At 41.2% G+C, this 23584-nt stretch overlaps 1 protein-coding gene across 1 annotated transcript in view; it reads right to left on the bottom strand.

Annotated features, from left to right (window-relative positions):
* The window catches only part of PARP9 (poly(ADP-ribose) polymerase family member 9), a 33818-nt gene that overhangs the window by 3367 nt on the left and 6867 nt on the right, over positions 1 to 23584 (bottom strand). The window contains exons 4-12 of the mRNA XM_059687672.1: positions 20720 to 21567; positions 14536 to 14763; positions 12754 to 12972; positions 9079 to 9133; positions 5411 to 5792; positions 4397 to 4406; positions 3940 to 3942; positions 2236 to 2355; positions 1448 to 1622 (exon numbers count right to left, since the gene is read on the bottom strand). Coding sequence (XP_059543655.1) covers positions 1448 to 1622; positions 2236 to 2355; positions 3940 to 3942; positions 4397 to 4406; positions 5411 to 5792; positions 9079 to 9133; positions 12754 to 12972; positions 14536 to 14763; positions 20720 to 21567 — 2040 coding nt within the window. The remainder of the gene's footprint in view (positions 1 to 1447; positions 1623 to 2235; positions 2356 to 3939; positions 3943 to 4396; positions 4407 to 5410; positions 5793 to 9078; positions 9134 to 12753; positions 12973 to 14535; positions 14764 to 20719; positions 21568 to 23584) is intronic.

Raw genomic sequence — 23584 nt, 5'->3', positions numbered from 1 at the left:
ATAACATGGCCAAGAAAAGAGTTCAGCTGGAGTTGGCTATGGGTCCATAGGTAGAAATGTCCGAAAGATAGTTTGAAATATGGACCTGCAGGTCAGGAGAGAGGAGGTTGCAGATGGAGAGGCAATTAGCTATATCTGCCACAGGACTGAAAAGAGGGCACCTGCTGGATTTGGAAAATAAGAAGATAGCGATGATCTTAGAGTAATTTGAGTAGAAGGTGGTGATTGTGTGTGGAGGGGCGGGAAGAGTGGGGTGCAGAGGAGCCAGTTACAATGGTTTAGGAGCAAAAGAAGTTGTGAGTTTTTAAGATTGCTAATGAAAGGACCATACCAATCATCACTTTCCTGACTGCACTGGAAGATTTCTTGGAGGGGATTCACTGATCAATTTTTACCTCCAGGAGTTGAGCATGCTCAATTTTTCCCCTAGGTATTGCTTATATTCTCTCTGGGGCAGAGATTTAAAAACTCTTTGCTTTCCAGAAATCAAGGATCATGCTACATATCTTGAAGGGTAAAGATGAAGGGATTTCACCAACCAGGCAAAATCAAGCTGCATTGCTAGGTATCTCCCACAATAATTACAAAACTTCTTGGCCTCCTTTGAAGAGATCTAAAGGGGACCCTACAGCAATGAAGTAAGTTGTTGTTATTTTGTTAATCTCCACCCAAGGATGTTTTTTCCATTTCTTTTCAGAGAGAGTGGAAAAAAGGGAAGGAAGGGGAAAGAAACAGAGAAACATCAATGTGAGAGACACATCAATTGGCTGCCGCCCGCACGTGCCCCGACCGGGGCCGGGGATCATACCAGGTATGTGCACTTGACCTGAGACCCTTTGGTACATGGGCTGACACTCTTAACTGCTGAGCCACACCAGCCAGGGCTGTATGCAATATTTTTGTACAACTGAAAAGAGACATGGAAGCCACACACAGAACTCTTATAGCTGAGAGGGATCTTAAGATGTTAGTCACTTCACCTGCCAGATGAAATCTAATTCATTCACTATCAGGCTATAGGAAATGAAGAGGATGGAAGAGAAAAGACCAACTTTATTAAGTTCAGGAAAATGCCCTTTTAATTAAGGGATTAGGATGGTTAGGTAGTGATAATAATTTGCTTGAGATGGGTGGGAGGAGTGAGGGAAGAAAGAGAAAGAAAAGCTCCAGGGTACTCTGCCTATAGGACACATAAACACCAGAAAGGAGGGAACCTGAACTGTACATCTTACTGCAAATACTTTCATCAGCATTAAACCCATCAGCAACAAAATATATGAAGGAAAATAAAAATAAGGACCCTTTCCAAATGACTTAACCACTAAATCCTAGTTGCAAATGATCCCCTCACCACAGCAACAAATGCTATTGGTGGAGAGTCCTCTGCTGATGTCTGCTCACCAATTCCCACACACAGTAGCTCCAATAATGAGGGGCTGACACCTACCGCAGGGCACTGAGTACATCCTTTGAAAGCCGACTCTGCCTACCACTTCGCAGAATTGCTGTGGGACTTGCTGAAACAACCGGTGGCTCACAGGTTTCCCACGCATTTTCTCTTCCATCATTTTCTTCTTTCTTTGGAAGACAGCCATGAGAACCATGTTTTCTATCTTCTCTACCTGGAACCCAAGGGAATGAAAATCTGAATAAAAGACTGGAGAACTGCTACTTAAATGGCCTGATGCACTGCTTCAGAAATAAAGACACTAATGTGCATATAGCTTTGCATGCAATTTGATTTTCATTTCAAATTACATAGGGGTCTCTCCTGGCCGCAGCCCTCTCCTAGCTTGATTTCTATCTCTTCAAAATTCCCTGTCCCTTCTTTGATGAATTCATTTAATAAAAATGCACTGAACAACCACTGTTAATGAAATGGCCAACAATGTATTTACTGTCTTTGCCCTCTTAAAGCTCATAGTTTAGTGAGAGATAAAAATAGGTACACAATTATAATAGCACAGTGTGATAAGTTCTATTCCAGTCCTCTTATTTTGCATCAACATAGGCAGCTTTTAACTGGGTCTTGATCCATGCTTCTGTATATCCTGACATCATTTCTGCCTCCTATATCTTGGTATCTGCCCATCTCTAGCCTCCTCTCCATCTTATTTCTGAGACTCCAGTCAAATGAGCAGCTAGCTTACAGGTGTTTTTTTTTTTTTTTTTTTAGCTATGGAACAAATGGATTAATAGCAAGGCAAGTCAAATCTTTCCCTTAATTACATATACCTTTATAACCTGCAAGCCACAGTTTTCAAATTCTTTCTTCTGATTCTGAATTTTTGGAGTTGAAAGCGTTAGACATTTCAGAAACTTATTTTCTTTCATTTCATCTTGGTGTATTGGTTGCTGTCCTAAAAATGAGTAACACAAAACACTTTTTCAATGCTCTGTGAAAGGCAATCCTATATAAAAAAGAGCTAATATGCAAATGGTCGTCACACCATCAAGCCCTTGGGCCAGAACTGATCAGACACTCAACACTGGGAGATAGGAATGGGGACCAGCCAGGCACAAATGAGCTCGCGAGTAAGGAATGGGGACCAGCCAGGCTGCAGCCTGGGAGAGGGACAAGCCGCCCACCCCACGGTCCCAAGCGCCAGCAGCTGGGGCTGTGGCCGGGAGAGGGACAAGCCACCCGCCCTGTGGTCCACGGTCCCCTGCGGCTGCGGCCGGCCTGGGTGAAGCTGGCCGGGGTCATGGGTGCCTGCGGACAACCAGAGGGAGGGAAGTCCAGGTCCCGGATGCCTGCGATGGCCAGAGGAGGGGATCCTGGGTCCCGGGTGCAGGGCAAGACAGAGGTGGTTAGGGGCGATCAGGCCAGCAGGGAAGCAGTTAGGGGTGATCAGGCAGGCAGGCAGAGGGGTTAGGGGTAATCAGGCAGGCAGGCAAGCTGTTAGGAGCCAGTGGTCCCAGATTTTGAGAGGCAGTAGGACATCCCCCGAGGGGTCCCGGATTGGAGAGGGTGCAGGTCGGGCTGAGGGAGCCCCCCCGCCCACCCCTGCATGAATTTCGTGCACTGGGCCTCTAGTTTTACAAATAAGGAAATTAAAACCCAGTTATGTGACTTGCCCAATATTACACAGCTAATAGGTAAAGAGGTCCAAGTTATAAACCTGACTTTCACCAGTGCCTTCTGTAAGGGGCAAGGCAGAATATTTGGCATGTACATCACTCATATGCCACTCCCAAGCAAGAAGAGCAAAATTTGGAGATTAAGACTAAATTGTGTCATGTATTTCCTCCCTTTCTCCCTTAACTTCCTTCCTTTTTTAAGTTCAAGGGACTACCTGTTATTGTCCAAAGAAGCTCCTTATTGGACTAAATGCACAGGTGGACAAAATGAAAATACCCCAAAAGGCTTACTTTCTTCCCGTTTGAGTTTGACTTTAGATCAAGTATACTAAAATGACCTAATGCCCAGCACATTTCTAATGGAGTGGGCTCAATTTAACTACAAAAGAGGATGATACATCCAGAGAAACTCGCTAGAGCAGGGGTCCTCAAACTTTTTAAACAGGGCGTCAGTTCACTGTCCCTCAGACCGTTAGAGGGCCGGACTATGGTTTAAAAAAAAACTATGAACAAATTCCTATGCACACTGCACATATCTTATTTTGAAGTAAAAAAACAAAATGGGAACAAATACAATATTTGTATTTGCATGTGGCCTGCGGGCCGTAGTTTGAGAACCCCTGCACTAGAGGGTCAAGTTGTAAATCTGGAAGGCAGGAAGGACAAAACACCATAGCAAAGGAACTCAAAGGCCAGGAAATTTCAAAGGAAGAGACTCTAAATGAAATCTGGAGAGCAATAGCTCACATTGATGAAGTATAGTATTAAGTCCAGTTGACTTGAGTTCAGCAAACATTTCCTGAATTACTATTACATGCCAGGCACTGGCCGGGCACTGGAGATTCAAAATCTATAAACTTGCTATCAGAAAAGCTTGCCAGGAAGGATTAAAAGAACAACGCAATAGAGAGGCGATGCCTAACTTCTATCATTTAAATTTTATTCTGATGGATAGTTGATGTTCTCTGTAGTAAGAGCTCATTTCAAATTTATCCATTTTGTTAATGATGATCCTAATCTGGTTAAGAGAGGATGAGTCTGTATGAACCTCTGAAACTTAGTCATCAGCTACTAAAAATGCCACCTTTGCAGCAGAACAAGGAACTTACTAGTATATGGCTAAGTTGCCAGTAGCTGGAGGAGGGCTCAACCTTATAAATGCAGTTAAAGTGATGCTACAGGCTTTACAGGAGATCAATATTTCTTTGTCTCTTATTCTCTTGAGAGGTATCAGTGTCAGTTTACATATTCACAGACATTACACTTTAAAAGCTAAGTAGAAATCATAACCTTGGGTCTCATTCTTGCATATGACTTCTGTCCATCTTTTTGGACACTGAGTTTTCTGTAGAATGTGGATACAACGTTTACTGCAAACTCCCACTCATTTTGACCATTTCAGCCTAAATAATTTTTATAAACACAAAGTGAAAATAAGGTGTCCTTTAAAATCCTGCATCTGAATTGCTGTACTAGATCCGTTCTCCGCAATACAACCAGTGATCTCTCTAAAATACAAGTCTAGTTAGGGTGCCTCTCCTAGGTGCTCCCAGAGCACTTTCACCCTCTTTCCTAACTAACCTTGCTTGCTTCTCAGAATCCCCAATTAGATTCTTAGTGAAAACAATGTCCATTTTATCACTGTATCCTCAGCACCTAGAACAATGCTTGGCACATATCATAGATGCAATATTCATTAGCTGAATACGTGAATGAAATAAGCCTCTGTCTCCTAAGGTGGTGATTCCATTGGTATAATTTCCTAGTTAGCTCTAGGACTATGTTAAAAGGATCTCTGCAGACCTCAATTCCCCATCATCCCGATGGATTTTTGCTCCACTAAATGGGTGCTGTTTGCATGTACTTAATAGTACCAATTAATAATATATTTTGGTGAGAAGGCTCAAAGTAAGTAATTTTAGGGTTCCTAAGGTTTCCAGCAACAGATAAATGCACTAAAACTCAATTTTAAAAAATCAGTGGAATGTGTCTACATTTGAACACTCCATCTGCAGAATTAGATATGTTTTTTCCCCCTACTGCCTAGGAGTGGGTTACCCTAGGCTTTCCATGGAATTGCCTCTTAGGTCATCTAAGTCATCATAAGTAAATCCAATTGTGTGAGTGTGTGTGTTCATTTACTAATAATTAACCCTGCTGGTAGAAACAGAGCCCCAAAATGGTTATAAAAGTTTATGGCCTAGCACAGAACCTGCACAGTTTGCTCTCTTTTCTCTTCCATTCTCTCTCTTATCCACATACAGACATACATAATCACACCCAAAAGGACAGCTGGGAGAGCTGACTTTCCAACTAAAGAGTAAGTTACTCACCTGCCAGGCTCCAAAGGGCTCGCTCCTTTTTTTTTGCTATTTCCTCTTGAACTTGACACAGCATTCGTTCAATGTTCATAACCACCTCAATGAGGTCAGCCTGGGCTCCTTCAATCTCTAAAGTTGCCTTTCCTGGACTGATAGTCTCTGTGATAGAGACCCTTGAGGTTTTCTGAAGCTGAGACAAAATGTCATGTTCCTTTTTTCCAAGGGAGAGGATATGATTATTCTCAATGATGTGCTTATCCTGGTGGGTTAGTATCCTTTGGATCCATTCTTCGGCCTCACTCATTTTCTCCTTGTTAGAGCCCATCAGATGGATGGCAGGAGATTTAGCTTTTAGTTCATTTTCTCTGTTTCCTCTGACCTCCTGGGGGACTGAAAAGGCTATCATAAACAATCACAGAAGACAGGTGGGTTTTAAACCAGAGCAGAACAATACACCATGGCCAGTGTTTGTCCCAGGATATTGTCACTGTTGTTGGCTGTGGCAGCTTCAATTAAGTACTTTGTCTGAGAGCTGTGTTGGGTATAAAGGAAATCTAAATGTATGGTTTACAGTTTCCCTGAGTTGGGTTTATCATGTCCTGCCCCTTCTGTGTTGCATTTACCAATTCACAGATGAGTTCACCTTGTGATCTCACTCTGGATTTTGACCAACTATTATTTCCTGCTGAATGGGATTTTCCTCAACCTCTTACTAATCCCAGGTTTAAAATCAAACATCTCAGAAAGCAACAGAGCTAAAAGAGTAAAATTCTTTTTAAAAAATGTATTTCTGATTTTAAAGAATAGATGTTTATTACTGAAAAATTAGAAAATTATCCAAGTATAATGAAAGGAGGAAATACCCATAATTCCACTACCTGCGATTCTTATTTACATCTTATCTGTGTGTGACAGGACATTTCGCCCCTCCACAAGCACTGGGAGCTTAGCAGCTCCTGCTGCTGGACACAGTCTATCCCAGCAGAAAAAGGAACAGAATTTTATTCCAACCCACCCATGTATACCTCTCTCTGCAACCCCCTCCACAAGGAGTAAAGATATATATCAAGAAGAAGAATCTCTGATGGATTAGGGTGACTCTGAACCCAAATTCCAAAAGAAATGGGGGGGGGGTGTGGACCAATTGAGAGAGAATTTATAGGTGAAGCAGCACCTAAAATGTATAAAGAATTCCCTCAAATCATTAATAAAAAGAAACAACCCAATAGCCAGCTGGGCAAAAGAATTCACAGAAAAGGAAACACAAATGGCCCATATATGTGTGAAAAGATGTTTCTCTTCATTCGTAACCAGGGACATGAAAAACTACCCACCAATTGGCAAAAATTCATAAGTCTGACAATCTCAAGTGTTGGGAAGGACACAGAGCAACTGGAACTCCTATGTATTTATGATAGATGTAAAATTGGAGCAACCACTCCTATAATTATATTATTTAGAAAAACACTGGCACATGTGTATCAGGGGATGTGTACAAGAAAGTTCACATTCTTATTTGTAACAGCCAAGAACTGGAAATAACGCATGCCCTTCAACAATGGAATATTATTATAGCAATGGAATGTAGTGAATTTAGCTACATGGACGAATCTCAGTAACATTTTGAGGGGGAAAAGTAAGTTGAGCACTTACTATGTTCTAGGCATTATTCTAAGAGCTTTATATATTTTAATAGAGGCCCAGTGCACGGCATTCGTGCACTCAGGTGTGTGTGTGGGGGGTCGCTCAGCCCGGCCTGCACCCTTTCGCAGTCCAGGAGCCCCTAGGGGATGTCCAGCTGACTCCTGGGAGCGGGCCTAAGCCAGTCAGACATCTTTAGTGCTGCTGCAGAGGCAGGCTGCTGCACTTGCCAACCGTCAGCCTGGCTTGTGACTAAGCAGCATTCCCCCTGTGGGAGCGCACTAATCAGCAGGGGGCAGCTCTGCATTGAGTGTTGGCCCCCTGGCGGTCAGTGCGCATCATAGCAACCAGTCGTTCCATCATTTAATTGATTTGCATATTACCCTTTTATTATATAGGGGTCAATCCTCACAACCCAATGAGATACTATTAGTACTATTAGTAGCCCCGTCTTACAAATGAAGACACTAACTCAGAGTTATTAAGAAACTTGCCCATGGTTTTAGGACTAGTAGGTGGTGGCCAGGGAGTTAGTAGGTGTGGGCAGTCTGATTCCAGTGCTCACACAATTCTGCCTCCCAGTAAGTGATTCCAGGATAATAGCGGTAATTAGCATATTTTACCTAATGTAGTGGTTGGGTGGTATCAGGGACTATGGAGAAGTATCAGGACAGATTTCAAAGTGTGTGGGGGGGAATAGAAGATGGCCTCCTCTGAGTAAAAATCAAAGTCAGTGTCTTATACAACACTAAGAAGTGTGTGTGTGTGTGTGTGTGTGTGTGTATGTGGGGCGGGGGGTGTTTCTTAAATTGGAGGCATACTTTTTTTTGAACCCTTGTTCTGCTTGGGAGCTTACATTACTTTTTTTTTTTTTTTTAATTGCTTAAAGTATTACAAAGGGTATTACATATGTATCCATTTTATCCCCCCGCCCTAGACAGTCCCCTAGCCTCCCCTATCACCCAGTGTTACATTACTTTTTAGGAGAAAATAAAAACATGTGTTGATACTTCTTTAATCCATCATCATCAAGAAAGAAGAATTGTTCTAGGTAACTACATTGTTCAGATCACTAAAGTTAAATAGTTTAACTTTTCCTTGGTTACCTGAGATCATTATCTTTTTTTTATCTATTTGTTTTTTGTTTTTAAATCCTCACCCAAGGATATTTTTCCATTGATTTTTAGAGAGAGTGGAAGGGAGTGGGACAGAGAAACATTAATGTGAGAGAGACAGATTGGTCGCCTCCCAGTATGAGGTGTGCAGGAGGCAGCCAATCAAGGACTCTCTCTCATCACTGATGTTTCTATCTCTCTCCCCCTCTCCCTTCTTCTCTGAAATCAATAAAAATATATTTAAAAAAAAAAGAAATGTAGTTATAAGACAGAGGTAAACATTCTCCAGCCCCCAACAACCAGGATTGGTTTAGTTCAGTGATCCCCAAACCTGCTTTCGTACCAAAATTGATTAGGAGGCATTGAAAAATACACATGCTTGGCCCAAGACCCAGAGTTCCTGGGTCAGAATGTGTAGAGTTGGGGCTTACACATATCCTTGTTGGTGTGTTTGTTTTTTAAAGTTCTCATCATGATCCTAGTGATTACTTAGGCTTGGATAGCATTGGGTTAATCCATTTATTATTATCTGTTATTCCTGAGATGTGTTTTCTATAATTATTACAGAGTAACTCCATTTAGATGTTTGCTTATTCAGAGCAGAAAGAGTGCTGGCTAAGTCAGTTTGTGAAGGGCAGAACTTTTTCTTAGAAAAAAAATTATAGATGGCATTTGTAAATGAACTATCCACACTGTGAATTACCTAATGCTACCTTGCCTCACTCTGCTCATATCATAAAACTGGACTGAACAAGAACATGGCCAGATATAGAGCAGGTTGGTATCTAAGCAGGAGCACAATGAGATATATTTGGCTTCTTTATTCTTCTTCTCCTCCCTTCCATTAGTTTAGATGATCAAGAATAGAATGAGCCTAGGGTGGGAGAAGCTGCTTCTAGCTCCATGAATTTCTTACTCACCACTGTAATTGTTGGGGAGCCTGGACTTAATCTTCTCCATTGCAGTGCTGAAAGCCTACAAGAAGCAAAACAGGGCAGAGCAAGGGCTTTTAGTCATGGTCATCAAAATCCCTCCCTCTACCTGTACACACCACACTTGACCTCATCCACTCTGTGAGCCCCCATTTCCGCTGCCACAAATCTAAAGCAGCCTGTAGGAAAGTCTCGGGGAATAACAAGTGCAGCACCACAATCTGTTAGAACATGTACGAGAACCAAGGTTAGGAAAAATGGAAAGAAAACCAATAGGCAGATGCTCTTGTAGTTAATAAAACATAAATTTATCTTTAAGAAGTTACACACACATTGCCTTTTCTGTAGATTGAATAAATGATCAATTCCTTTAAAATGCTTAATATTGTATCTGGCACATAGAAGACATTTGTCTATTTTAAAGAAGCTCATCTCTCCTAGAGTTTCGAATTACCATATCCAGTATCTTCCTTTTTTAAAGTTGATACAATTGGCAGTAGTTACTTCATGGAAAAGATGGTAAATAATGAGGTGAAAACGAGATTTTGCTTGGCATCTGAACTTACAAAATTTCTTAATCTGTAGGCCATTTTTCTTCATAAATTATATTTGCAGCTTCTATTTCCAGAGCCAAAGGCCCTCCATCTTACCATAGTTTATACCTGGAGAGGTCATTATGGGGAACTTCCCTGCACTCCCTATCCAAGAACTTGGAAATAAAACAAATGAGATAACATTATCTGCTGATAAATAGATTAAGAATAGTTGCCATACACAAAATGGATAAAAATCAGCTCTCCCCCAAAGTCCCTTTAAATGTCAGTATGTGTTTCAGGATGAGAAATCAATTAGGCAAGGCTTTCGAATTAAATTGGAAAGAAATCTATAACTTAACCAGCAGCAATAACTTAGAAGAATGTGTAGATACCAAGCAGATGGTCTGCAAGAAGTTTGGAAAAGTGGAATTTGGAAGTCTTCCCAGCTCTGTCCACAAATGACCAATGCCTAAAGTGAACGGTGCTACTAGTGTGTTCCTTATTCTGAGACATACTGTCTGGCACAAGGTAGATACACAATAAATATCTGTTAAATAACCAAATGAACGACTATCCATCACCTTTTACAGATACTCGGCTCCAACGAGGACCCTTTATCACCATGAAATACTGGTGAACACAAGCATTTCAGTCAGCTGAAAAGTATTACTCACTGAATGTTAAGTATCACCCTATTGTGAGTGTAGTGTAGGCTGGTCATCCGGAGTCAGGTCAACTCTGGATGTCTAACAAATCCATTTTCTGAAATGTAGGGACTTGCCTCTGTAGGTAAGGCCCCTGTGAGAAATGTGTAAGTTGCCCTCTGATCTTTCTGAACACACAACTCTCACTGAAAGACTTATTTAGGAAGCAAAGATGTATTTCTCAGAAGGCCAGAGGGTATACATATGTGTGCACACATATCATGCCTCCACATGGATGTAATGTATGGCTGATACTGAAATAAACCTGAAGGAATGGTCCATGTTAGGGTATAGTGTCAGTTACTGTGTAAGATCGTCCTCTCCTTTGAGTCACAGAACTGAGAGATGTGTCATCTCTCCATTTATTTTGTTCTGTTTTTCTTTAGTGGTTCAGAACACAGGCTTTTGGGACAGACAGACCAGGTTGGAGTCTTGGTTTGGCCATTTGACTAGCTGTGTGCAGTTTTCATTTGTAAAATGGAGATGACAACAGTGGTTTCACCTCAGGTTTAGGGGGGAGAATGGAATGAGACAGCTTCTTAGCACAGTACTTGGCTGATGTAATACACAGCAGCTATTTTTATTATTAGCCCTCAGACTGTGGTCAGTCTTTCTACTTTTGTTGAACTGCCATGTACACTTTTACTATAGGTTGGAAAGAATGAACTTTCTTTTCTAGACATGGTTAATTCTTCTTGTAGGGATGGGGTACTTCATGAATAGTTCAAAGATATACCCAGGGCCCAATTATAGTCCTCTGCTTCGGGGGAACTGGTGAATTTCATTTGAAGGACGGGATGATTCATTTTATCAAGAAGGCGAGCTATTTCACGGGGTAATTCACCACCATGTTCTGTGAATGAGACACAGTGGTAAGCTGGCACTGGGTGATGCTGGCTTACAAGAGCCCATTGTTCACGTATCCTCTCACCTCCACCTTCAGTGGTGTCACATGGATCGTTTGAAGTCAGCAGGGGAAATCAGCCAACACTACAAACCTCCTTGTGTCTAGTCAGGCAGCAAAAGCAATACGAACCTTTACACTTGTTCCAGGAAAGAGCAAGCTGGAACCAATATGTCTGTTTTCCTGTACAAGGAGGTAAAATGGCAACCACCCACATAAAGACTGGCTGGGTGGGGGTGGGAAAGAGGACTAATGTTCAGAGCCACGCTCTGGGCCGGGCCCTCAGAAGGCCCTTTATACCCAGAACCCAGACACATGCCTGGGAAATCGCACTAGCACATTGACGCTGCTGTCGACAGAATCAGAAACCTATGCCTTCAAAACCTAGTGTAAGGTGCTGTACCTTACCTCATTTCTTTTTCAGTCTTTCTAACATCATTAAAGTCCTTTTGGAAAATGCCAGCTAAGTGAGAATGAAACAAAAAAGACAGTACTCTAAGGGCAGAACAGTACAGCAATATATACTAATCACGCTGAATATGTCAGTGACCTATTCACATGTGAGAAACTCAGCTGATCTGGCCACTCAAAAACAAAAAGCTGAGATGAAGTGAAATCAAAAGAGGCACTCAGACACATAGACACACTCCCCTACACCACAGCTGCTTTCCCTCTGAAGCCACCTATAGGTGAGTTAGGAAAGAATAGGATGAATTTGAGGACAGTACTCGGGACATGGCAAAAGTAGTCAGATACGCCCTTACTGTTAAAAAACTAATCTAATTGGAAAAAAGATAACAAACAATTCATTTAATTTAGTATACAGTTCAGAACTCAGTGAACCTTAGCCCATTACAGTTAATATAACAACTAACCTTCATAGAGGACTTACTGTACATGAGGTACTGTTTTAAGTGTTTTACATGTATTAACTCCTTGAATTCTCACAACAGCTCCTGAAGATGGTGGTTATTACCCGTATACTAAAGCTAAGGACTTGCCCAAGGATGTTGATTGATTGGAGAGGAAAAGACAAAGAATTTGTTTTAAATATGTTGGATTTAAGATGACAGTTTGATATCTAAGTGGAAATAAGAGAGGGTTGGTGATGTGGATCTGAAGTTGACTCAGAAGATAGGACTCTGCAGAAGTTATGGCAGAAATGTAAGAATAGTTGTGTTCTTAGAAGAAGAAAGAAGAGAGAGGAGCATAGGACCCTACACTGAAATTAGGAGTTTGCTTACCTTTAAGGACCAGAGGGAAGAATAAGTGCCAACAAAGGAAAAGAGTGAAGTGAAGTAGTGGGTTAAACATGGTTTCTCTAATGGCATTCCAATGTCTCATACTAATACAGGAAGGTCTGAGGTGGACAATTTACAAAAGTTAAGTTTCACTAAATTAGAAAAATCACCATGCCATACTGCTTAGCCCCGTGTCTTACATGGATACTAAACAGATGAATGAATGAATGAATGAATGAATGAATTAACTGTAGGACATTTCTAAGATATTAACTTACCTTGTATATGTGCAGGTTTTTAGGAAAGATCACAAACGTTATAGTTAGTTGTTTTCCAGGACGATGTTTGGCAAACTTTAAAACTTCCTCACACATAATCTGTGCTACTTTATTGTCCTCAATACCAATGCCTCCAGCCCCAAGAGCAGGAAAGGAAATGGAAGTTAGATTTAGTTTAAGGCATTTTTGCAAACACTCGTTCACTGCACGTTTCAATATCTGTAGAAAAAAACACAATTTTAAGATCAGCCTTCAAGTCAAAAATAAGATTTCACTTACCCCTTGATCCTGCCCATATTTAACAATGTTAATCTCCACTCTCCCTCAGGGTCATGTCCATGCCTCCTCAGAGGGCAGACAAAGTCCCACTCCATAGGGAACCCATTACAGCTATAAGGCTAAATGATGAAAAATGAAAAGGCTGAAGAAGCTGAAGTAATTGGTCCTTTTTGTGCTATTCAGGACCTTTGGGCACCATGATTTCTCCCAGCTTATGTAGTCTTGTTGACCTGACCAGGTCAGAGAGCCAATCATCAGTTTATCCCCACTCATCTGTCACTACCAGGTCAACATAAAGAGCTCTTGAGAGTTTAATAAAGGAGGTAGAGGTTAAAAGGAATAAGCAGCATTTATTCAAAGTCTTTTAAGGTCTGCCATGTATTTCTCCTTGAGAAGTACTAGTATATTTGGCAGATTTAAACTTTCTATCAATGTTTCAACATCCAAATGAATACTAATACAGGAAGGTTGTCCGTGTAAGGACCTTGGAAAACTGAGAAATAGAGATAGGGATTACAGGGCCCTCTAGCAAGAAAGAATCGGAAATGGTGACAAAACAGATAGACAAAGGCAGGTGGGAAGACACCAAAGGGAATAGATCTGACAAGAATGGCGCTAGAAGGGAAATCCAGGTCCTCCTGGAACTTAACAGTTGGAAGGAAACATAGAGAGGCTGACTCCCAGGTGCACTTAGGAAAAGGCCTACAGGGTACAGTGTGGTGAGGTGAATAGGAGTGCAGATGGATGTTTCTGTGCCTATCTGCGGTAAACCCATTTAAAATTTAGACATGTGTTAGGTTATATTTTAGATTAAACTTCTTAAGATAACTTATTTTTTTTAAATATATTTTATTGATTTTTTACAGAGAAAAAGGGAGAAAGATAGAGAGTTAGAAACATCGATGAGAGAGAAACATCGATCAGCTGCCTCCTGCACACTCCCCACTGGGGATGTGCCCGCAACCCAGGTACATGCCCTTGACCGGAATCGAACCTGGGACCTTTCAGTCCGCAAGCCGACGCTCTATCCACTGAGCCAAACCGGTTTCGGCTATACCAAGATAACTTATTAAGACAACAACGGCCCTAGCCGATTTGGCTCAGGGGATAGAGCGTTGGCCTGTGGACTGAAGGGACCTGGGTTCGATTCCAGTCAAGGCACATACCTAGGTTGCAGGCTTAATCCCTGGCCCTGGTTAGGGTGCATGTGGGAGGCAACCAATTGATGTGTCTCTCTCACATCAATGTTTCTTTCTCCCTGTCTCTTTCCCTCCCTCCCACTCTTTCTAAAAAAAATCAATGGAAAAATATCCTCGGGTAAGAATTAACAACAACAAAAAAGACAACAAAAGTTATTCAGTATTTCAAATTTTCACAGGAGTAGTAGAAAATGGGGATTATACAACCTGATAATATTTCATTAAATGTAATGATATGACGGAAATTCAACGAAGACTACACAGACTTTCAAGTTACATAAAGATAAATTTATTTTGAGCTTACCAGATCTCGGTCAGAAGATATTGAAAGCCACAACACATGGAATACATACTGACAGGACAATTTAAATCCTTTTGTGACCAGTACCAACTGGGAATCCTGAGATTTCTGCTGCCTTTTTTTGAGAAATTCCACTTCTATTTCATGTCCTGCTTGTTGTAGAATTGACTGCGACACAGGACCAGCTTCAAAATTAAAAGGTGGACTTAAAGAATTAACAATTACATCCGTCTGAAAGGGAAAAAATGGACAGGATTCCTTTTTAAATTACTTTTTGTTAAATGACTAATTAAAGTCTTTATTTCCCTGAAGAGCTTTGAAAAATACTTCTGAAGATCCTAAGTCCACAAAAATATCATTTAATAATGGATAGAAACTCATATTTCCAAAAAGTGATCATTTGATTAGTTTATCCTATCAGTAATTAGGCAAAATGTGTGGATGATACAATTTTTATTGCAAACATCTATCAGCCCCTTGCTGGCTTATCCCTCCATATTCCCATATTCTGAGAACTCCCTGTGATTTATTGTAAGCTTTATCAATGAATGGTTTCATTCCTTGCCCCACTCTCATCTCTTTTGGCTATTTTTGTGTGAACTTTCTGTTTTGTTTTAAACAGAGTGGAAATAAAATTTCTCAGGAAATTTTCACCTATTTTGTTTAAAGGTGAGTAGTACATAGTTAAAGAAAGTACAAATGGAGGAGAAACCAAGATGGCAGCATAGGTAAACACCGGAGATTGCTGCCTCGCACAACCACTTCAAAAATACAACTAAAAGACGGAATGGACATCATCCAGAACCACAGGGAGGCTGGCTGAGTGGAAATTCTACAACTAGAAGGAAAGAGAAAAGCATACCAAGACTCAGAGGAGGTGCGGTGCGGAAGTAAAAAACAGAGGTACAGAGGCGCATGTGGAGAGGTTTGGCGGCTGAGGACATGGTTGTCTTTTTCAATCGGGAGGGAGTCTCAAGCTCTGAGCTCCAGTTCTGTGCGAGTCTCTGGGGACCCAGACTCATATGGGAGAAACTGGACTGTCTGGCATCGGTCGGAACTCGAGGGCTTGCAGTGACTGCCGGGACACCGAGAAGCAGGGCCTCTGAGGGCAGGACTGAGAGCAGCCATAACTGCTCCCTGCAACCTGTTGATCCCTTGGGACCTCACCCCGCCAAAGCCACAGAGCCTTTTGCATATGAAAGGCCTGGCCCTTTGCAATCTGATAATTACCTAACAAACTGCAGCTGGCTCAAGGCCCCAGGCAACTTGCATTGTGTCCCAGCTGGCTCCTGCTGGATAGCCTCAGGCAGAGGCTAGATTAGCACCTCCTTAGAGATCCAGGAGCCAGTGTGCCCGGTGGTCAGAGTGGGACCATCCAGATTGCAGCTCCTCGGATTCATAAAGGACACATTCAGGGGGCAGACTCAGTGAGCACCAAAGCCCCACTGAAGCAAATCTTGCCCCGGAGGGGTGTCTCCAGCACAGAAGTTCTCCCACCATAGACACAGCTGATTCTCACAGCCAATTGGCCTGGAGGTCAATTCCTCCCAGTGATACCTACAACAATCAAGGCTTAACTACAACAAGACTGTGCACAAAGCCCACAAAGGGGTGCACCAAATGTCTACCTCAGGTAATTGGGGAGGCTGAACCACTGGGCCCTATAGTACAGAAAGCCACTCTATAGACACAGCGAAGCATAAAGAAATGCAGAGACAAAGAAACAGGACACAAATGACAGAAATGGAGGAAAGCAAACTACTGGATATAGAGTTCAAAACCACACTTTTGAGGTTTTTCAAGAATTTTCTATAAACCGCCGATAAACTTAATGAGACCCTCAAGAAATCTAATGAGACTCTTGAGATTGTGATAAAGGACCAACTAGAAATTAAGCATACACTGACTGAAATAAAGAATATTATACAGACTCCCAACAGCAGACCAGAGGATCACAAGAATCAAGTCACAGATTTGAAATACAAAAAAGCAAAAAACACCCAACTGGAAAAGCAAAATGAAAAAAGAATCCAAAAATACGAAGATAGTGTAAGGAGCCTCTGGGACAGCTTCAAGTGTACCAACATCCAAATTATAGGGGTGCCAGAAGAAGAGAGAGAGAGCAAGATATTGAAAACCTATTTGAAGAAATAATGACAGAAAACTTCCCCTACCTGGTGAAAGAAATAGACTTCCAAGGCCAGGAAGTGAAGAGAACCCCAAACAAAAGGAATCCAAAGAGGACCACACCAAGACACATCATAATTAAAATGCCAAGAGCAAAAGACAAAGAGAGAATCTTAAAAGCAGCAAGAGAAAGACAGTCAGTTACTTACAAGGGAGTACCCATACGACTGTCAGCTGATTTCTCAACAGAAACTTTGCAGGCCAGAAGGGAGTGGCAAGAAATATTCAAAGTGATGAATAGCAAGAACCTACAACCAAGATTACTTTACCCAGCAAAGCTATCATTCAGAAGTGAAGGTCAGATAAAGAGCTTCACAGATAAGGAAAAGCTAAAGGAGTTCATCACCACCAAACCAGTATTATATGAAATGCTGAAAGGTATCCTTTAAGAAGAGGAAGAAGAAGAAAATGGTAAAAATACAAACTATGAACAACAAATACACATCTATCAACAAGTAAATCTAAAAATCAAATGAATAAATAATCTGATGAACAGAATGAACTGGTGATTATAATAGAATCAGGGGCATAGAAATGGAGTGGACTGACTATTCTTGTGGGGCGGAAAGGAGTGTGGGGGATGTAGGAAGAGACTGAACAAAAATCATGCACCTATGGATGAGGACAGTGGGGGGTGGGTGAGGGCGGAGGGTGGGGTGGGAAACGGGTGGAGGGGAGCTATGGGGGGGAAAAGAGGAACAACTGTAATAATCTGAACAATAAAGATTTAATTAAAAAAAAAAAGAAAGTACAAATGAGACAAAAAAGTCTTCAGTGAAAAGTAGGCCTCCATCTTGGTTGGGTCCCCATATCCCCCACTCACCCACCTATCCTACAGGCAATCACTTTTATCAGTTTTTCATCTGTCCCTTCAGAAATAGACTGTAGAACCTGGCTGGCATGGCTCAGTGGTTGAGTATCGACCTATGAACCAGGAGGCCACGGTTTGATTCTCGGTCAGGGCACACGCCTTGGTTACGGACTCCATCCCTAGTGTGGGGCATACAGGAGGTAAGTAATCAATGGTTCTCTCTCATCATTGAAATTTCTCTCTCTCTCTCTCTCTTAAAAAAAGAGAAATAGACTGTATATTCACATGGGCTGTATTTTAAGTAATATCACCTAATTAGCTCTAAGGACTGTGCTAACAGGATTGTATCCTTTTTCTCCCTCATGTCCAAATCGCCCTAAAACATCCTGATGGTTTTGGCTCCCTTTGGGGGTAACTTATGTATTTCTCATAGATGTTAATGAATGCTTCACTTTGAAAGTACAATCAGAATTTGCAACTTGGGGGTACTACTTCCTTTTTAAATTTTAAGGTTCCTAATGTTTTTGGCAATAAATAAATACAATAAAATTTTAGTTAAATGAAAAGTTATTTAACGAGGTTGTTTCCACTTTAATTTTAAATTGACATATTAATGACATCACATAAATACAGTGGAACCTCAGTTCTTGAATTTAATTCATTCCAGAAGACTGCTCAAGAAGCAATTTGTTTGCAAACTGAATCATTTTTCCCAATAGAAATAATGTAAATTAAATTAATCTATTCCAGACCTCCAAAGGATTTCCTGTTTTAATCTTTCTTACATACCAGTGATGGTGAACCTTTTGAGCTCGGCATGTCAGCATTCTGAAAAACCCTAACTTATCTCTGGTGCCATGTCACAAATAGAAATTTTTTGATATTTGCAACCATAGTAAAACAAAGACTTATATTTTTGATATTTATTTTATATATTTAAATGCCATTTAACAAAGAAAAATCAACCAAAAAATGAGTTCGCGTGTCACCTCTGACATGCGTGTCATAGGTTCGCCATCACTGTTATATACAGTATATGTCTAAGGTCTATTGTTGTTCTCACAACTTTCTTTTCACTTTGCTGATATCACTAACTTTCTTAGAACCCATGAGACTTACTGTACATATCCTATACAATAAAAGGCTAATATGCAAATGAACCAAACGGCAGAACGACCAGTCGCTATGATGTGCACTTTCCACCCAGGGGGCAGATGCTCAACACAGGAGCTGCCCCCTGGTGGTTAGCTACTCCCTGGGGGAGCACCACTCAGCCAGAAGCCAGGCTCATGGCTGGTGAGTGCAGCGGCAGTGGCAGGAACCTCTCCTGTCACCTCTGCAGCAGTGCTAAGGATGTCCGACTGATGGCTTAGGCCTGATCCCCGCAGGGACATCCCCTGAGCGCTCACAGACTGCGAGGGGGCGCAGGCCGGGCTGAGGGACCCTCTCCCCGAGGGCATGAATTTTGTGTACAGAGTCTCTAGTTTAATAATACTAAGCAGCAACAAAAACAAAAAAACATGAAATAATCACAGTACAATTTCCTGAGATGTTAATAACTCAAGGTTTAGCAGTAAACTGACTCATACTCATGCAATCTCTTCTTTGTCACCTGAGACATGTGTGACTGATCATACATGTATCAACATGAAAGAGTTCTAGAATCGAAGTTTTGTTTGACAACCAAGACATTTTTCATGAACAACTTGTTCTAGAACCAAATTGTTCAAGAACCGAGGGTTGACTGTATTGCATTTTGTGGGGATCCCCTCAATCTTCTTTCTAACTGTCTTGCAGGCAGTATATGGTATTTTTTCATGTATGATTAAGTCTATTTGATTGCAGCCACAGGACAGTCTTAAGTGTGACATTATTGATCCAGAAAGAAAAAGAATTCTCTGTTGCAGTTCCTGCTACCTGCTTCCTCCTTCATTTATTCATCAATAATTTGCTCAACATCTAGAAACAGGCCCAGACTAGGCTTTGGGGCTACAGAGATGAACAATCCATGATCGCCATCCTCAAGGTACTCTGTGCCTAATAGCGGAGCTGCACAAACCCAGAAATACTTAAATCCACTGTCACCCTGACTCCCTACCCTTCCTGCCAGAGCTCTCTCCTTTGTGCCCAAGGAGTCCTGGCTAAATGCTAAGTCACACTTTGTATTATCCATAGCCCCTGGCACAGAGCCATATACTCAGAGTACAACTTACATCTCCACCTGGTCCAGCCCATTATTTTCTATCTACCATTCTCCGTTTCTCTCTAATCAAGTCATTCTAACAACCAGCCCACACCTCCTGCCAATTCATATCTATCATAGCTTGAGATCAGATCCAAAACACACATCTTCTGAAGTAATCTTTCTTGGTCTACCACACTCTTGTTACAAAACTGACATACTCTTAAATATTATGAATTCATTGTATTTTTGTTCTGTTTTGTTTTGGGTGTTTTTTTTTTGTTTGTTTGTTTTTTAAATATACTTTATTGATTTTTTACAGAGAGGAAGGGACTGGGATAGTTAGAAACATCGATGAGAGAGAAACATCGATCAGCTGCCACCTGCACACTCCCTACTGGGGATGTGCCTGCAACCAAGGTACATGCCCTTGACCGGAATCGAACCTGGGACCCTTCAGTCCGCAGGCCGATGCTCTATCCACTGAGCCAAACCGTTAGGGCTCATTGTATTAATGAATACATTGTTTACTATTGGTAGGTTGCTTCAGAAATGTTCGGATGGCTTGTCTCCCAATGAGATTTTTCAAATAGAGAATTTTTTAACATAAAAAGAGTATAACAGATTATAAGTTCCTGTTTTATTTTCTCATGGTGCCTAAGAATAATAGCAATAATAGTTATAAATACTTGTCATGTGCCAAAATTTGTTCTAAGCATTTTATGTGTATTAACTCCAACTCCAAGATATAAGTCTTATTATTATCACCATTTTCCAGGTGAGGAAACTGAGGGCCCAAAGATAAAGTAACTAGATTCATGTCACCCTGCTAGTAAATGGCACAGCTAGTATTCAAATCCAGATGGCCTGTCCCTAAAGCCCATACTCTTAACCTTAACAAGATTAAACAGTGTTTGAAACAGTTTATACTCAAAACGTACTTGATAGGTAATAAACAGTTCAGGGATGCCCTTTGGCAGTGCAAGAGAATAGGAACAAAGACTTACCTGCTGCAGTTCAATGTGGCCTTGGACAATCTGGAGAGTCATGCTGTTCACAACCATCGTATTGGAAGGAAGAATGGCTCCCTGACTCACTGAGGACCCCAGCTCGTTACTCCCTAGAATGTCTTCCGAAGCAGTTTTAAAGGCAGCAACAGTGGGGTCCTCATTGCTTACCAGATGAATTTCTTTTAAATTACTGGCCGGTCGCTTCCCTTGGAAATAAAGGCTGATAGTTCCCACAATGATCCGTGTACACAAACCCAGAGGGAACTGGAAAATCCCAGAGCTCAGGGCTGGAATTGCTACTGTCTCAGGGTATAGATTGCCAGCGGTGACAAAATCCAGAATATTTTCTATGGCTCTTCCCAGATCAGCTTGACATCTCCCTGCATCCCTTGCCACCCACCGAGGCCCAACAGCATGGATAAGGCATTTGCAGGGAAGTTTCCCTGGTCCTGTGACAGCTATCCCACCAATTTGTATTTTACCATGTGTGGAAATATACCAATCACTCTCCTCTTGGATTTCTTGGCCGCCAGCTTTCACCAGGGCCTGCGCCAGGCCTCCTCCATGTCTAAGTTCTTCATTGGCTGCATTCACCACAACATCAACAGCATGTCTGGTGAGATCACCCTTCCAGACAGATAGCTCTAGTCCTGGAGTCAGTCTTTTTCTGAAGACTTGCCGAGACTCACTGTTACTCTCCCCGGCTGGAGAGACCAGGGTAGACACACAGCCAAATTTATTCCGGAGGACTTCACACAGCTGACTCTCATTATTTTTTAAAATTTTGAAGTCATTGTGACTAATGGGTATTTGCCAACTATAGTTTTCTCCAAGGATGTCAGTCTCTGGAAAAGTAGAGATTAAAAAAAAAATCAAGAAATGGGCAAGAGTTCCTTTGAAAAGAATGTAATTCCACTTCACATCAGAAAACTGAGTGTCCCATATACAAAAGAGAGATGAACTCCCTCTACTCTTCCTGATTCTCTTTCTCACGTAGATATGTAATTAGACCAAGAATGTCCAAGAGTTTTCAATGGTAAATCATCCATAAAGTACTTAGTCTTGTGTCTGGCATACAGTAAATACTCCATAAGTGGTAGCTACGCTACCATGATACAATGATGGTGGTAAGAAAACTATGCGATTTCTATACATCAATAGTGAACTTTCAGAAAGAGAGATTATAAAAACAATCCCATTTACCATCGCACCAAAAAAATTAAGCTACCTAGGAATAAACTTAACTAAAGAGGTAAAAGACCTCTACTCAGAAAACTACAGGACATTGAAAAAAGAGATAGAGGAAGACATAAACAGATGGAAGAACATACTGTGTTCATGGATTGGTAGAATCAACATCATTAAAATGTCCATACTACCCAAAGCAATCTATAAATTCAACGCACTTCCCATTAAAATACCAATGGCATACTTCACAGATCTAGAACAAACTCTCCAAAAATTCATCTGGAATACAAAAAGACCCCGAATAGCTGCAGCAATCCTGAGAAAGAACAAAGTAGGTGGGATCTCAATACCAGATATAAAGATGTATTACAAAGCCACTGTTCTCAAAACTGCCTGGTACTGGCACAAGAACAGGCATATAAATCAATGGAATAGAATAGAGAGCCCAGAAATCGGCCCGAACCAATATGCTCAATTAATATTTGACAAAGGAGGCAAGAACATACAATGGAGCCAAGATAGTCTCTTCAATAAATGGTGTTGGGAAAATTGGACAGATATATGCAAGAAAATGAAACTAGATCACCAACTTACACCATACACAAAAATAAACTCAAAATGGATAAAGGACTTAAATGTACGACAGGAAACCATAAAAATTCTAGAAGAATCCAAAGGCAACAAAATCTCAGACATATGCCGAAGCAATTTCTTCACTGATACAGCTCCTAGGGCACTTGAAACTAAAGAGAAAATGAACAAATGGGACTACATCAAAATAAAGAGCTTCTGCACAGCAAAAGAAACCATCAACAAAACAACGAGAAAACCCACTGTGTGGGAAAACATATTTGCCAATGTCATATCTGATAAGGGCCTAATCTCCAAAATTTATAGGGAACTCATACAACTTAACAAAAAGAAGATAAACAATCCAATCAAAAAATGGGCAAAGGACCTAAATAGACACCTTTCAAAAGAGGACATTCAGAAAGCCAACAGACATATGAAAACATGCTCAAAGTCACTAATCATCCGAGAGATGCAAATCAAAACAACAATGAGGTACCATCTCACACCTGTCAGACTGGCTATCATCAACAAATCAACAAACGACAAGTGCTGGAGAGGATGTGGAGAAAAAGGAACACTCGTGCACTGCTGGTGGGAATGCAGACTGGTGCAGCCACTATGGAAGACAGTGTGGAATTTCCTCAAAAAACTACAAATGGAACTCCCATTTGACTCTGTGATCCCACTTCTAGGAATATATCCCAAGAAACCAGAAACACCAATCAGAAAGGATATATGCACCCATATGTTCATAGCAGCACAATTCACCATAGCTAAGATCTGGAAACAGCCTAAGTGCCCATCAGTAGATGAATGGATTAGAAAACTGTGGTACATCTACACGATGGAATACTATGCTGCTGTAAAAAAGAAGGAACTCTTGCCATTTGCAACGGCATGGATGGAGCTGGAGAGCATTATGCTAAGTGAAATAAGCCAGTCAATGAAGGAAAAATACCACATGATCTCACTTATTCATGGATAATAGAGACCATTATAAACTTTTGAACAATAAATACAGAGGCAGAGCTGCCTCAAACAGATTGTCAAACTGCAGCGGGAAGGCCGGGGAGGGTTGGGGGGCAAGAGGGATGGGGGTAA

Source organism: Myotis daubentonii, chromosome 3 (genome assembly GCF_963259705.1).
Source record: "Myotis daubentonii chromosome 3, mMyoDau2.1, whole genome shotgun sequence".
In the NCBI taxonomy this organism is placed as follows: Eukaryota; Metazoa; Chordata; class Mammalia; order Chiroptera; family Vespertilionidae; genus Myotis; species Myotis daubentonii.
The sequence above is the reverse complement of the archived record's forward strand: the minus strand, read 5'-3'. Positions and strand labels throughout refer to the sequence as shown.